At 42.4% G+C, this 16,584-nt stretch overlaps 1 protein-coding gene across 2 annotated transcripts in view; it reads right to left on the reverse strand.

Moving 5' to 3' along the window:
- Nucleotides 1-16,584, reverse strand: part of LOC127024624 (alpha-2-macroglobulin-like) — a 42,333-nt gene that overhangs the window by 9,845 nt on the left and 15,904 nt on the right. The window contains exons 11-27 of one of the 2 annotated variants that reach the window (XM_050909232.1): nt 16,024-16,185; nt 15,515-15,742; nt 13,761-13,824; nt 12,371-12,513; nt 11,863-12,012; nt 11,481-11,651; nt 10,328-10,427; nt 8,779-8,905; nt 8,265-8,493; nt 7,035-7,161; nt 6,303-6,424; nt 3,669-3,720; nt 2,946-3,029; nt 2,641-2,817; nt 1,652-1,736; nt 927-1,083; nt 563-637 (exon numbers count right to left, since the gene is read on the reverse strand). In XM_050909232.1, the coding sequence (XP_050765189.1) occupies nt 563-637; nt 927-1,083; nt 1,652-1,736; nt 2,641-2,817; nt 2,946-3,029; nt 3,669-3,720; nt 6,303-6,424; nt 7,035-7,161; nt 8,265-8,493; nt 8,779-8,905; nt 10,328-10,427; nt 11,481-11,651; nt 11,863-12,012; nt 12,371-12,513; nt 13,761-13,824; nt 15,515-15,742; nt 16,024-16,185 (2,253 nt within the window). The remainder of the gene's footprint in view (nt 1-562; nt 638-926; nt 1,084-1,651; nt 1,737-2,640; nt 2,818-2,945; nt 3,030-3,668; nt 3,721-6,302; nt 6,425-7,034; nt 7,162-8,264; nt 8,494-8,778; nt 8,906-10,327; nt 10,428-11,480; nt 11,652-11,862; nt 12,013-12,370; nt 12,514-13,760; nt 13,825-15,514; nt 15,743-16,023; nt 16,186-16,584) is intronic. The other variant, XM_050909231.1, reaches the window with a different exon arrangement.

Genomic DNA, 16,584 nt, shown 5'->3' on the forward strand with positions numbered 1-16,584 from the left:
CCTTTTATGGTATTCTGTATAGTTATACCTTATTACCTATAGGTATACCTTATTCCCCAAGCATCAAGGATGGGGATTTTCCATAAAACAATCTAGAAGAGGCAGAGAAAATGAGAATGAATCCCTGAATGTGCCATCTTTTTTTACAGACCTGTGCTGTTGTGTCAACACAACAGGCCCATACAAGTGGTTCAACAGGAATGTACTATTTCAACAAACAAAAGGAGATTTTTGCTGGTGTAGAAAACCTATTTGGCTCATTTCAGAGATTTAAATATTATTTAACTCACTGTTAATCCAAGCTGTACTCTTTTAAAGGAGCAAAAGCATGATTCTCCACAAAAGAACTCAGAAAAAGATTAAGTGAAATGTGTATATGGGAGACAGGATTGGGCAGGGGAGGAAAATGGAGGAAAAGTGTTATTCCAGTCTAGGCTTGAACAGAAAGAATATTTAGACAGGATTTCTTCTTTCAAAAGGTAAAGGGACCTGATAATCTGGGGGGCCACTAGTAGGGCAGGTTAGTACCATCTGTGGCTCAGGTTGGGGTGCAGACACATACGGTTACAGGCAGAGGAATCTCCAGCAATGCAATAATGATGTAGGCTGTCAGTGTGATCTCGTTGTTCACTCCACCCTGCAGGGAACCACAAAAGTAGATGTTGATCCCACACAGCACCACTGGCTTCTCCCTATGCTATGTATCTACATCTTTCAGGGACAAATTCTTCCTAACCTCCCTCTCCTGGTAAGTCCTTCAGAAGATGCTGTTGGCTTCTTGCTGCTTCTGTGATAGCTCACATATATAACTCTCCCCTCCTCCCCAACCCCCAAGTGCTGAAATAGCTCTGTTGGTCCCAGAGTGACTTATGGTCAAGTTCCAGGCTGACAAAGCCTGTGTGGAGCCAACCAGGCAGACATGTTACCTTCATGGCATTGTTCAGGAGTGTCCCAGAACTGCGGAAACAGCCGTTCTCCTTCTGCTTTTGAGTGAGCCAGACCAAAGCATCCTGAATGTGCTTCTCATCTATGAAGATGTGAGGCCGGGCCTGGGCAAAGGACTTGAGGACAAAAGCTGTGAGCCTGAAAGTGACAGAGGGAACTGAGACATCCTGAGCAGGCCCTGTATCCATCAGAGGTCATAGGGCCCATGTGGGCATCACCGTTCTGGAGGAAAACAGTAGAGGCTACAGGACTTGATCACAGTGGGCTGTATGGAAACTGTGAGCTAGCTTAGCGACTCGATGAGATAGGGACCAATGCTAAATGGAGCCTGCCATTCATAGCCCTGAGGGCTGCAGGTAGGTGGACAATGGCACTCTGGGGATTCATCAGCATCTTCTGCTAACAAGAACTAGCTAGGGCATCCTGCAGGTCACCCTCACTTCAGCTGAAGAAGGGTGTCAGGGGAGGTAAGTAGCTATCATCAGGGGAGGCAAGTAGCTATCAGTGCAGCATTGCAAACCTAAAAGGCATCTCCCTTAGCATCCTTCCCTGCCCCATTATCCCACATGATTATCCTATGATGTCATGATTATAATTTCATCTCCACCACCATTTCAACCTCCACAATGACCAAGCACAAGAGAACATAGAGGACAGGGAGGGCATGAAAAGCAGAAATGAAAAGCCAGTGGTACTGAAGTCTTACCAGGTATTCCCGACCTGCCCATAACGAGGCCCAAAGGTGCTATAAGAACCATCCCAGTGTTTGTACTTCAATTGCCTTTGATACCCTGAAATGGAGAATGGAAGAATATTCTAGTTGTCACAGTACTTTTCAAGGAGCCATGCAGAGGAAATGTAGCAGACATGGGACACAGTGTTCCCCTTCTAATGGCACAAGTGTGAGCTACGCTGCTCAGTGTTACAATGGAAGGTCAGGCAAACCCACAGCTCCGAGTACTTCCATCCTTGTGCTCTTCCTCTCTCCTAAAACCCCTGGAAACTGGATATCTGTGGTCATTGCCACTCTCTGCCCTAGACTTGATGAAGAGAGGTAAATGTATCCCAGACTTGAGAGAAATGGGAAAACGGTTCCCAGAGGAGAACTGAATACAAAGGTGAGCCCCACACAGGATAGGGATGCAGAAAACAGGGTGATTTTCATTGGAGGAAGCACAATTTTTCTGCAAAATAACTGAGTAAAAACAGTCCTTTATTAGTCAGCAGATAGCCACCATGTCCATATGTACTGGTGTTATGTCTGCCAACATGTCCTAGCTAGTGTGTTAAAATTCTGGCCTAGTCAAAGGTGAGTGACACTTTCTAAATCTTAGTCCTAAGGAGGTTCTGAGATCTACATAAGCAGCTGCCATGATTAATGGTTACGCTCTGATTTATGTATTTCATATATCCCTTTTCTAATGGAAAGAACTCGAGTTATTGCCAGTCCTGGACTTTTTTTGTGTTCCTGTTTGGATGCTATCCTCTCTCACACTGCACCTCCACCTCTGCGCAGGATTCTCTCTTATAGATACTGTATTATATACATCTTACCTACCACAGCATCATGTTCCCTTCCAAAGAATGCACCAGGACAGCCTCCCCCAGGTCATACATACCAGTGGCCCATACTGTCCTTACCCAGTTTCCAAGGGAAGGAATGAACAGAGAAGCAAAAGCCGTGTTCCAGCTCACCGCTCACTAAGTATCCGATGGCCTTGGATTTGACCTCCTCACTCAGCTGCCCTGTCTTGTTCAGATAGTCCAGGACATAGATGTTGGGTGCAAAAAGGACCATGTTCTGCTCCCCACAGCCGAATGGCATCTGGAGGAGCTGGTGCAGGTTCTGCATGGCAGTGCCCATGATGTCGCCTGGTGAACAGGACAATTTCCAGTGTAAATTGGCACAGTTCAGAGCTTGCCAGTAGAGTGAGCACAGCCTGAAGAAACATGGCAGTGTTTCAAAATAGCAAGTGACACTTTAAGAATGCTTCACTTACCTAGCACTGAGAAATATGCTCTGGCTGAGCCATCCACCACAGTTTCTGGGAGAACCAGGGAGACTGGCTCTGACATTGACTTTTCTGGGATAAAAACCAGATCAATTTGGTTACAATTCCAGATACATCTACATGCGTGGGTAGCAGCTAAGATGGTGAGACACCATTCCCTGCACAGGGGTTTGCTGCCTTCAACAAATCCATTCATCTGTAATTTTGTTGTGGAAGCTTCCCATCCTGCAAATTTTGTGTTGGGCCTGCAATACCCTCACACACAGACTGTCATGGACTCCTACATGGCACTATCAGCTTGCCTTGACTGACAAATACACTTTCCAGCCTATTTTTCTGGCATCTTCTGCTTTGGTGGGCAGACCTGGCTTACTGCAGAGTCCAGTTTGTGATTTTACACCCATTGAATGAAAGACATTAGAGATAACCCTATTAAATACCAGATATTCTCTCCCTACAGGGACCTGGCCAGCCTCAGTTCCTAAGAGATAAGCTTCTGCCTCTGTAATTGCAGGGACTATTACAGCCTCAGCTCTTCTCCTTTAGGAAGAATTAGTTTCACTACCAGTTGGACATACATCTAGTTTGCTCAATTTTATCAGATCCCTATACCTTTCTTCTCAGAGAGGAGCATCCACAAACCTTGTCTTCTCCTTTTGTCTTTAGTCTCTACTTCAGCAAAGAAAGTCTTAGAAAGCAAAAAGCTCTTACCAGATGCACAGAGCACAGAGTTGTAGGTAGTTTCCATCTCAGTCCCTTCCGGCTTGGGGAAAAAGGCAAGGAAAAAAGCAAAAAATGAGAAACAACAACAACAACAAAAAAGAAAAAGAAGAAATATCAAGAGGGAAACTAAAAGGGACTCTAAGAAAATTACTTATAAATTCTCCTGTGGTAATAACTTAATTATACTGAAAAGTCTTTAGAAATTGCTTACAAAGTTTCTTCCTCCGTGTGCTAAACTGAGGATAATTGAGGGCTATAACATACTGGCTAATTACAAGCATGAAATTTAATACATGTTATTTCCTTTCTTATAACTGAGAGAGGCCCTGCAGCTTCACAGGTTATGATGCAGATAACATGCAAGATGATGTTACTGACAGTGCTAATAGAGCCACAGGGCTGTCTTCCAAGGTGCTACCCACCTTGGCCCAGTCTAGCAGAACTCTTCAGGCTGTGATGATGGCTGAGTGCCTGGGACACTGGTAAGGTATGTATGCAAGAGCTTTGACAGGTGGCAACTAGAACACTCCAATGCGTTCACAAGTGACACGTTACAACACCCAAAATTTAAATACATGCCACAGTCAACTGGTGATTTTAACCCTCTGTTTCAAAAACTTCTAGCCTAATTTTTGAAGTCAGAAAAGAAGCCCTGTTTTCTCTTGAGCTGGTTGAAAACATTCTGCATAAAACTCAGGAATCAAATATTTACTAGAAAAAGTATTTTGTCAGAGTTTATTTCAGTGAGATCCCCGCATCAATTTTTTTAACCTCCAAATAGGAGAATTCTCATTGCTTCATTACTGGTTCCCAACTTTTGCCAGCTGAAAATTTTTTCCAGCATGTAAACAATGGTATACCTTCACTTTCTCACAGAGTTAAAATACATTGCCTCTCATTCTTCAGTATGAAAAGACAGAGAAAGATTAAAAGAATAGGGAAAAAAACAGAAAAAAGAAAAAGCTTTTAGGATAAACTATGACAGATCTAAATGCTTCTGTTTGGAAAGGCACCTTCTTGTTTGTTTCAGTATGTCATTCTGAAATGCAACTAAATGAGAAATCCATTGTTTTGTTTGATTTTGAACATTTCAACAGGAAATGAAAACATACAAACTGTAACTATTTGAAAGATTTTCCTTTCCAGCTGAGAAATTCCTGGGTGAAAAAACATCCTGTTTCCCAACTAGTTCTCAGCAAGGCTTGGTTTCCCGAGGGGCAAGAGGATGCCCCAGGGGCTCTGGCACACTCCCTTCACTCTCCCTGGGATGCACTGCCTGCTGCAGGGGATATTGACATCCATGCATTTGGGACAATGCAGCTCCACCGAGGCAAGTTACACTGTATCCACCCCTGCTAATTAATTGTTCAGCCTTGGGTGCTAATCTCTGATTCTATCCAGTCAGGCCTTGCTGGAGATTAATTACCTCATTACAATAACAGGATAAGACCAGTAATCTCTCAGACCCCCCCAACAGAAGTAATTTTAATGCTTATTCAGTTATTTGCACTCCCCTGCCATCTGGGAGAAAAGACTTTACAGTTCTGATCTTCCAGTATCTTCAAAGAACAAAATAAACACTCTTTTTCATGAAGGCATATAAGAAATTAGGAAGTTTTCCTGAAATGTTAAACAGTTATTCATGCCCTGATACACGAAATGCACTATACATTCAAATTCATTTGTAAATAAGTGAAATTAAAAAAAAAAAAAAAGCCTAACAGATAGGATTGTTGTTCTGTCATTACATTCAGGTTAGCAAAACATTTCCTAAAGTTACATATTACATGAATCCTAGCTCTGCCTTACTGAAAATTGGAATGTCTGCAATGTAAGGAGGAGCTACAATGTATATATTACTCCTGACTTAATTTTGTTAAATAAGATTATTCCTTCCTGTCATGCATAGGATTGACAATATTATGACGTGATATTATGTAGATTTCACTATACAATGAGCTAGTACTCTTTGTTTGCTATTAATATTACAGGGAGTCTTATACTGTGGATTAATTTTATGACTGGCTATTTATCATGGGAAAAGCTGTGGTTTCATCATTTTCTTAAGAAAAAAAATGTACAAAAGAATGCAAAAATAAAAAGTTAGTTCATACTGTTTTGAACATTCTTAAAAGTGTAATAAAAACAGTTCAAAACAATGATGGTAATTTTGTTTGGAAACTTTTGTGGATTGTGGTGACTGTTCCATATTCCAGAGTACTGGCCATGTGCTGAAGGAGATGCATAAGGTTTCTGGCAAGCCTTCCATTTACAACCTATCCCTGTGATTTATTACAGGTAAAACCAAGGAGTTCTCATTTATCTCCCAGATGATGTGTCTGGGACAAACCTGTCATTATTGCCTGCCTTATTGTTTCTGTCCCACTATGTAACGTAATACCCTGCTTTTACTATGAGATGGCGACTTTATGAGTTATGGGCTCTGTTGGCCTGTGTGAGATTTATCAATGCTTCTTTTATAAATGCAGAATAAGAGTCACACAAGCCATTATTGCTGCTATCATGGCTAAAACAGAAAACCTTTATCATAGAGCAACTGTTGCTGTGGAACATGAAATTATTATTACTTTTCTGTGCCACCAAACTCAGCAGCCCACATACCTCCACCAGCAGCTGTCTGATGACCGTGTCCTTCCGCCCTTTCTCAGGGGTCTCCACAATGGCATTCCCACAGGGCTGCTGGTTCTGCAGGGCCTCAGTGCTCACCGAGAACTCCACCTGCCCTGGAGGAAACAGGGGTCAGCCAGCCCCACCGGGCAGCGCCAGGGAAACGTGGGTTTGTGTTTGTGCTGTGCACTCTCTGGTGCATTACAGAGAAGCTTTTCCGAGAGGAGAACTAAACTCGAGACAGTGTTTTATCTTGATCCAGCTGCAGCCTTCCAGGCCACCTCCTTCGTGATGGCCACCCAAGCAGGTGGTAGTCCATCAGTAAGAAGAGTAGTGGAGGGGCAGGTCTTGTAAATCAAACAGTCTTGTTCTGGGAGGCTTCAGAGAAAGCAAGCTTTGATTAAAATATTTCAGACCCAGCCACATTAAGCTAAAACATTCTCAGCTCCACAACAGGAATGTCTGAGTGCTTTGCATGCGTTAAGGGAATTGGTGATTTCTATTCAAATGTTAAGAAAACAATGGCCCATAACACTTAAATAGTTTGTTTAGGATCTGGAAACTGCATCCCAGTGTAGTGTCTCAGCCTCAGGGTTGGAATTCTCACTTCTGGCATAGACGAGGTCCTTCCAGACAGGTTTGGAGTCACCTAGCTCCTCACACCAAAGAGCTGACGTCATTCACAGATATCTGATCCCAGTATTTTCCTGTTGTCTGGCCTCTTACCTAAAGATCTTGGTGTTACTGCCCAAGCCACAGTTTTCCTTTCATTCATGCAGATGCAGTAGGATTCTTCCTGCTTCTCTGCTGGTGTAGCCAGGAAATGAGTAGATTCAGCCAGAGACACGCTGACCTGCCAGTTGTACAGAGAGGTGTCATGAAGGTTGGAATTGCAGAGAAGCTGGGGTTACTGGAGACAGTGCAGTACATGGAAATGGGGAGTGGAGCTGGTTACACTTTGGGACTGAGAACCTTATGGATATTGCAGAGCAAGAACTGGGTGATAAAGTGGGAAAAGACTGAGATGTGTACAATTGTAAGAGATTGGGGAGGTAAGTGTAGAGAACAGGACGTGTGTCTTTGGAAAGGAGATAGATTCGGGGAAAATGGAGAGCATGGACCAGTTGTGTGAGTAAAGGAAAAGCAATGACTTCAAACTTCCCCATGAATTAAAGACCCCCCTCATGATTAGTTAGGTGAAGAGGTAAAACACCAGCAGTGGGAAAGCTAGTAAGGGAACAACAGAGAGTGGAATAAGGAACCTGAAAATAGCAAACAAAACAGGAAAGACGGGGAAATAAATGAAAGTGCATTGGAATGGCTGGATCAGTGCCTCTCCTTGTTTCAGCTTCGTTCCTTTTAGAATAAAAATCTGTATTTATAAAGAACTGAGCGAAGGTGATTGAGAGTTTGTTCCAATCACCTCCTAAATTCTCTCTTGTCTTTTTTGTTGGTGAAATAATGCAGATAAGAATAGTGAAGCTATATAGCTCTGCTCAGTGTCTTAGGGGCAGATGCAATAAATCACAGGAAGTCTGCATATTCCAGCAAATCTGGCATGATATTTTGTGAGATGTTTATATGAGATGAGACTAAAGGCTGAACACAGGTATCCACCCTGGTGAACCTGGAGTTTCCATGTGGGTATGCAATGATGCTGTGGTCTGTGGATAACCCAAGATTCATGTTTCTATAGGACAACGACATAAATCTGTGATGACAAGGCCAGGGGCCTCAGCAGCAGAGCTTTAGATTCTGAATCAAACACAGCTTTCAAAACTTAGTTGGAAAAACTTATTCTCCGTTCATTAAATACACCAAGAATTCCTACATACGTACACCTATGTGAAATTATAGTCAGAGATCAGTCATCTGGCTTGGAAAATCATGTTATAAGTGGCCCATTGCAGCCTTCCCTAAGCTGTCAGACTGAGCAAAGTTATGAATGTCTCTTACCCTGATGCAGGCAGTCAGGTAGTTGAAAACGGTGGCTTTCAGCGTGAAGGACTCACCACGCACCACAGAGTAGGGCATGGTGAGCTCTACAAAGAAGGGCTGGAAGGCTCTGAGAGACACTGTCGGGGACAGGCCAAAGCCCGTGTCTGCCGAAGTGCAGAATGCATTGGCTTTCCACTCGGTGATGGTGTCAGGGATGGTCACATCTAGATCAGCATTCCCCTCAGAGCTGGTGAGGGACGGAGAACAAGATTTCAGTTATATTCTGGGGATCATTTATGTTTTTCTCAGCCTACTGAACAACACCTGCTGACAGCAAACTCCTGACCAGTTGGGATATGGGCACTGGCTTTTGCATGTCCTCCCAAAGCATCATATACTTAGTGACCTTGAAAAATCCCTCTGTCTGCTAGAAATATCCCTCTCACTGAAATACTGATACTGCCATTGAGGCTTAAATATCTTCCGAGGTTTTGCCCCAGTGACCACACTCTACATTCCCATAAACACTTACTTCACTGAAACTATGTCCCAGATCCATGTCTCAGGGAAGTACTTCCGGACAGTCTCCACGGGATTGCCAGCAACCATATGTTCCGTCATTTCATAGTCCAAATCTTCAAGCAGATTCAATGCAGTGACTAGTATATTTGTTCAAGGACAGGAAGAAAGGAAAAGACATGTCAAACTCCATTCTAAATCAGGAGGATACTTTCCTTCCAGGTAGTGGTTATTCTTAGCTAAAATTTTAAAATTGAAAGAACAGCTTTGAAACCTTGGCCACTGGAAACAAATGTATTTCTCTGTTGTCATCTCAATATTTCACTTTTTCTAATGTTGCTGCTCTTCTTAGAGATTGGATGGGGTTGAGCATTCTTCCCCCACTGCCAGCAAACCCAGCAGTGCCAAAAAAGCCATGTATGATGGTGTTATCAGGGTACATTTCTATTGCAATACAGAGTCAAATGTGGAATTTACTGCCTCCAGATTTTACAGTTGCATATAGTTTATTAAATTTGATTGAAGAATTGGTTGTGTTTGTACATGACCAGAAACAGAAGCCACACTTAGCCCTCCCCTCCTCCATCTAAGATTCTTTTGCGATGAATGTGGGTCTTTTTACATCTCTGGCCATTAGCAAATAAACGGTTCCAGAACAGGTAGATGCTTTCTCACAGTGTTGCATAGTGTTGTGCCTTATGAAAGGCTTTCCATGAGCCTTAGAAGACTTTACATCTTCTCAAAGCAGACAGCTGTCTCAGGCCATGCTCTGAAGACAAATCCTACATTTCAAAACCAAAGATCTGATCTGTTATGAATAGAAGGCTAGAAGCTATCACCAGACCAAAAGCTATAATTTTTTAATAGGAGCCGGGATACTGCACCAGAAAAGTCAGTGACTGGAAGTGATATAGGTGAGTGTTTTATACAGCCTTTCTAATCTCAGAACTATTCAGAAAAAAAATGTAATATCATTATTCTATCTTCACAGTCACTGAAGCTCCAGAGAAGTGACGTGACCTACCCAGCCTCTTATAGTCATGTGAGTGGGAGAGCTGGGAACAGAACCAAATTTCTCAGCCCCCAGTGGTAAAATATCTACCCACAGTATCGGTACAATTGGTACCACCTTCTCATTTGTCTTGGCCCACTTTTGCCCTAGTTGTTCCTCTAGTTATCACTAGAATGTGACTACCTAGAAGTAGAGATTCCTTTTTAAGGTTTCCATAGCTGGACTCAGATCTGATGGAAAAAAGCCACTACTTTGTGCTGGCAGACTGTTTTAGCGCCTACAGGATCCCTGCCGTAGGGGCTGGCATGGGAGTCACCGAGCACACGCAGTTCTAGCCAGGCACATGTCTAGCTGGGGCTAAGCAGGCAGAGGTGGATCAGTTTCATATTTCAGGACTGAGTCCAGAAGGGAGTGATCATGAATTAGGTCAGCATATCTGAATGGAATCTGATCTGCCTGGTGTAATTAATATTCAAAGAAGTAGAGGGAAGGAAAGAAGCAGGGTGGTAAATTTTAGGTAGTTGTGTGGGAGGTAAAATAAAGCAGGTACTAGAACCACTGTAACTCCTTTCCATCATGTGTCCTGGGTAATGCTGGCAGATTTCAGGCTTATGGATCTTGCTGCTAGTGAAGACTTTTAAGCCCAATTCCTAGTAAACAAAGAGAAAGAAGAACAAAAAATATGCAAACACACTTTTGAAAATAAACTATTTTTAGTATTTCAAGAATAGATGTACTTAAGTCTAGTATCGATCAGAATAACAAAGGCTTGTATATAAATGCCAGATAGACTGGTTCAACCCAGATGTTGAGGCTTTATCATGTTACACGCATCCTAAGGCTAAATCCTGGCATGATCAGATGGAAAGCTAAGGCCACAGGTTTGTAAACATGGATTCACAGTGTGAAATTCTGAGAGCTTTCGCTTGAGTCAGAATGTTAAAAACTATTTTTTATGGTACACGTTTGTCCACTCTTATTCTCTAAAGCAAGGCTCAGAGTCCCATAGTTTCTTCTTACACTTGATGATTTACACAGAAACAATTCCCGATATATGACACCATGACCTCATCAAACCCATACACCATATGTAATACAAATGGAGAAATTATGACTAAAAAGAGTAGAGGTAATTGGTTTTTGTAAAATGGTGTCCATAGCCATTTACTGGAACCAGGCATGCCCCTTCTGCCTCACTTTTCTTCTTGCGATTTACTTTACTTCCTGGGGACACCTGCCTGGGTGAAAATGACATGTGTGAAAAGTATTGGATTGAAGGTACCCAAAAAGTCTTGTGCAGGACTCTTTAGATGGGTATAGGTGGGTTTGTGGGTTATCAAACTGGCACTTTATTAAAGACCTATCTACACCAGATAGAGAGAGAACATGCATGACTGAGGAAGTTTCTAATATTACGGCACCAGAAGTCACTTCTCAGGACTGTTTCCTTACTTGAGCCCATTTGCAGGTATCTCTACTAGCAATGAGGAGACCTTTCAAAGTTTTAATGGTTCAGAGAAGCACTCAGGTACCAATGATGGGCTACATAGATGCAGGGCCTGGGCCTGGTTATAGTCTTGCATACAAAAGTTAGCAAGCTCACAGCGAGGTTCATTAAAAAGCCCTTCAGGACAGGTGAGAAGAGGAGAGGAGACTGAATTCCAAAAAGGAGTAACAAAGAAAAATGAAAGGCTGGCGCTTACTTTGAGAATGTCATAGGCATCACCTTCGCCATCAGGAGAAATGGGTATGTAGACAAATCCATTCAATAATATGTTGTCAAGTGATACACAAGGGTTTACGTTGTCTTCTTCCAGGTAGTAGTCCTTGAAGCTATAACCCCGGATTTCCTTCAGTGGGAGAAGATCATATACCTGGGGAAATGCAAACAACCAGGGAAAAATATGGCAGGTCAGCACTTACAGGGACACAGACAATACCTAACACTCGATTGATAAAAGCCAGCTTCTAAAAAACAAGTGTAGTGAATGCAACTATAAAAATACATGACTCCATGTCTATAGTAGTAATAGGTATGTGGTTGGTTCTTGTACTTGCTCATTACCAGAAATAGCCAAGACTTACAGAACTGGGAGAGAGCTCATCTTCAGGCTTCATAAGGAGAACGCTCTTGTCCACAGCACGGAGGGCACACAGGGACCTTGGTGAGGTATGGAGTTGCAAGCGTGTGTTGGAGGCAGGAAGACCTTCCTTGGGTACAAAACTCAGTCTGACCTGTAACCCCAAAAGGGAGTTAAAGCAGCCACTTTTCCAGATGCTGTTACATGCTATTATACTGAAGCATCTAGCCTTGTGAACCGAGCTCTGCTAGTGCCTTGCAGTTCTTCTAATATACATTCAGCTTTGACCAATGTAATTAATAATGGCCAGTGATTCTCTTTCTTATTCTGTCTTGCTCCACTTCTTAGAGCTATGGCTTTGTAACTTATTCTGGAGTTTCAGTCACTAATCCTCAGTCAACATCTGGTCAGGCCATGAACCCATTGTGAATTCTGCCTCCATTCTGGAACTTATAACTGAATTACTAGCCACAAGACAAACATGGGTTGCATAAACCCTGACTTATACTCACTTTATTGGGGAGGCAACTTTCAACCCGGAAATCTGCTGAACTGGCAATGACTTCCCCACTGGGTGAAGTGGTATACACAAGCATCCGTGCCAGGGGAGCAATTGCCGCCTCAACAGGGAAGGTCAGCTGAAATGTCCCATAAGCTAACAGAGAGAAAAAAGGCTAAGCAACATACAAGAAGTTCCAGTATATGCATTTGCCTTCCCCAGATGAAAAAGTCAAGTTCACTCATGCTGAACATTTTTAGTTAGCAGGGGCAGGAATACTGATACATGACTGAAGTCTATGGCTGTTGCTGAAGACATCTGCATTCAAACAGTGATCGCGTAATAGCCAAATGCAATGAGTTTGGTGGGCCTCAACATGCCTTCTAGATTCTACCCAGTTAACATCTGGCATAATTTCTTAATGTTCCCAACCCCTTTTTTCCTCAAGCTCCAAGATCTTCTGGAGTCTACAAAAAATATATGAGGGAAAAACCATAGAAATAAGAGACTGTTGTAATGGGTGGCAGCAGTCAAGGTTGCAGAGTGGCTGAAAGAATAACTTTGCAAAGTTACTGCTAAGCAAGCATTTAGCTGGAACACCAAACTATTGCTCCAACCACAGTGGAAAATACCCCTCTATGTTGAAAGACTCTTTCTAGCTGGGCCTGAGCTTCATGTCACAATCTGGACAAGGTGATAGAACACGTCTTGTTATGAGCCAGGGTGTTACTTTAGTCACTGCTACTAGTGAGGATACCAAACTTTCTATGAACATGCAGCACCCAAGATTGTTTTCTTCCATATACTGTTTATACCCACTGCAGTGCAACTCCTTCTTATAGACCTCCAAAATATCTCTGTGGTCTCATTGTCAAAAGACTTTTAAAGATGCATCATAGCCAGTCTCAGTTACTGAAATGTGTAACCCTTGGACATTTATATGAAAAAAATTAAATGTATTCTTTAAAATATAGGGGGGGTGTGTGTTTGCATGCTTATAAGGGAGAAACAATACCCCAAAAATGAAGGAAAGTGAGAGAGAGAAAGAAAAGGAGACACGCTCTTTTTCCTGCTGACTGTACATGTGAGTCCCACAACACTGGTAAACATCCACAATCTGAATAGGGTAGAGTGGTCAGCAGAAAGTGTTGGTTTGAGGAAAAAAATACCAAAATAGTATGCATATTTTTGGTTGAATTTTCTAAAATTTTCTCATAAAAAAAAAAGCATATGACAGAACTCAGAGAAAACAAAACTAACCCAAGCCACTTCATTTAAAAAGATTTAATTTTGAAAATGCATTTCAATTCAAACATTAAATGTTTGAATTGAAATAATTTCTCTATGTCCCCCTTGACCCCAAATTACCATCAGAGATGCTAAAAATGCATAGTTCTGCTCACCATCTCCAGGATTCACAGTCAGATCATGTGTGTCTGCTAATATAATGCCTCCCTTGGCCATCACCTGCGTGACAGAGAAACCCTCCTGTAATTGCTGCTACTGGTGTTGAAGGGAAGAAGAATGAATGTTCACTGGGTTAACTGCAGAGTGTGAGTATGAATAGCACTGCCAACGGTGAGCAAAACCAAGAAGATACCAAGCAAGTGCCAAACTGGAATTTACTGTGTCTTTGGAGACAGAAATATTCACTCCTAGGAGGACCAATGTTTCCTCACTGGTCAGACCTAGCTTCCCTTTTGTATATATTGCATGTATAGATCAGGTTCAAATGCACTTTTCCTCTGAGCACACATAGGTTTGGGGGTCATATGCACATTTCTAACAATTTGGAACAGACTGAGGATCAAAAGTTCTCTTCATTCCACTCTCAGTTGCATTGTGAAACAGTCTGGAGAAAAATTTAATCAGGATTAGTTTAATAACTCACATAGAGTTGGAATAGAAGAGCACAGGCTGTAAATAATAAAGAGCTTGAATAAGGTACCTGAAGTCAGGCAGTAAGCAACAGCCTGAATGCTACCTGTAATTTCCTCATTTCTAGAAAAAGTTTCCTTTTTCACAGTCAAAAATGCCTTTTATACAATTACTTTCCATGTAGGATATCTATTCCATAGCAGCATATTTTAATTGCAAGGTGTGGGATCCACACCTATAAAGATGTAAGTTCCCTCACTGTTTGGTTACCTGCTGTATGTATATAGTTAAGACCAGCTTTCCCAGGCCGTTGGGATAAACAGGATCTTGTGCTTCAGTTTATTGTTAGCAGTCTTAAAAATTAGCACATGGACATCTCTACCACAGGTTTCTGTTCTCTTTTTTGTAATCTCAGTCTAAGTCCCCTTCGATGTTCTGTACAATCCATCAGAACAGGAGTGTCTGTTCCACTGATTTCTTCCAGCTGTCCAAGGCTACTCCTCTCATCTCTTCTGCTAGTGTCATTAAATGGGATAACCAGAAAAACAAATTTAGGGGGAAAGAAGTTCTATTTGAATATTCATCTGATTCTTCCTGTTCTCCCAAGCGAAACTGATAGGTCATTGTTTGGTCACAGCTGAATTAGTCTCTCTTCTCTGCCCCCCAATATGAACGAATTCACAGTTCTCAACGCCAGCATGTTATAGTCTATTCCAATTATTGTGGTATCCCAAACTTTCCATCATTGCCTGATATAGGATCTAAGCTCTAAGCTTATTGGGCTTTTCTGGTACTGTAGTTAGAGGTGTTGCTTTAGTTTCAGCAGTCAGATGACTACCAAAAGACAAAACTGAGTAGGAGACAGCTTTCCTGCTCATCTTTCATCTTCTTGTTTTAGGCTGCTGGTTTCTGAGCTGTGACCATACATGAACCAGAATTTGGAGTGGAGGAAACTGGGAGTGCAGTATTATGAAATGAGAGTCTTGGATGGCTGCGCCGAAGACAATGCTCTCCATCAACATTTTGTCTCTCTTCTCTTCTTAATAAAACATGTACACCCTACCCTTGTCTGCACACAGAAGACAACATGAGAAACATTATGGAAATGTGTTTAAATCCCACTGCCACAGGCCACACTTTCCATTTCAAACTCTCTCTGTCATTACTTGCTAAGGACTGACCATATAGCAGTGCTGTGGTTGCTCATCATGGAACGTACCTGTATGTGCCACAGTGCTCTCTGTGGCCATGGATCAAAGTAACCACAAATAATTCTTACCAAATAGTAAATGACAATTCTCTTCTGCTCTCCTGTGGCCTCCGGTGTGAAGATATAGTGCACCTGGATCTCCGTGGGGGAGCCACAACTTAGTGTCTCAGGCTTTGGCTCAATTTTGAGAAAGCTCTTACTGGGGGAGTAAAACCGATTTATTCTATGCATGGCATGCTCATATGAAGGTGTGATCCAGTCGCTGTCATAACAGTTCAGTTCAGGTTTATGATCAGCCTGATAAAGAAGAATAAAAAGTTCATCGCTGACCAAAACCAGGTAACAAGTCACATGAAAGTCCACAGAAAAACTCTGGGTATCTATCTTCTATATTTCCCATTCTTAGAAGAAGGTAGAGAACACACACAGGAGACACAGAGAAGAGAGGTGACCTGCCAAGAAACTTGCTTTATCTTCCAATTGGCAGAAAGACTGATAACCCATGGATAGATATTTCCCCTGCTGATCAGAAAGACAGAGGCTTACCCCAGTCCCTCTGCCCTGTCTTTGCCACTCACTCGGATTTCCAGGGAGGCTTGTGTGAAGGTGGTAGTGTCTATGGAAAACCAGGATTGTCCCTGCTCATCTGTAGTGTAATTCCCTTTGTATCTGTCTCCATCCACAGAAATCGTGATGGTTTCATTGGCAATTGGAGCATCAGTGCCATCTACCAGCTTCACCTAACAGAGCAAAAACAAACTTCAGGTTTTAGACTAGAAACAGAAAACAATTCCCAAGTCCTAAAGCCTACTCCCTCTTTTCCTCCTTACCAGGCAGGATATTTCTTTATGGAGGAGAACAAAAGACATGAATGTGGAAATGTGTGAGGTGAGTCTTGAGTTGTCTAAGCAGCAACTGAGAAAATTCTCAGCAAAACAATCTGATTCGCCCAGGGAAATTATCTGTCAGGGCCCTAAGTTCCTCAGTAGGTTTTAGTTCCCCTGGCCAGCCTCATTTGGGACCTCCAACACATATCATCTGCCTCTTGGTTCAGGAACTCTAAGTTCAGGCTTGTGCCTTGCCCCAGTCCTTGACTGAAGCTACGTTGGAGGTAGACCTATACCCAGCTTTCTCCTGCT

The sequence above is a fragment of the Gymnogyps californianus genome, chromosome 1 (genome assembly GCF_018139145.2).
Source record: "Gymnogyps californianus isolate 813 chromosome 1, ASM1813914v2, whole genome shotgun sequence".
NCBI classification, from domain to species: Eukaryota; Metazoa; Chordata; class Aves; order Accipitriformes; family Cathartidae; genus Gymnogyps; species Gymnogyps californianus.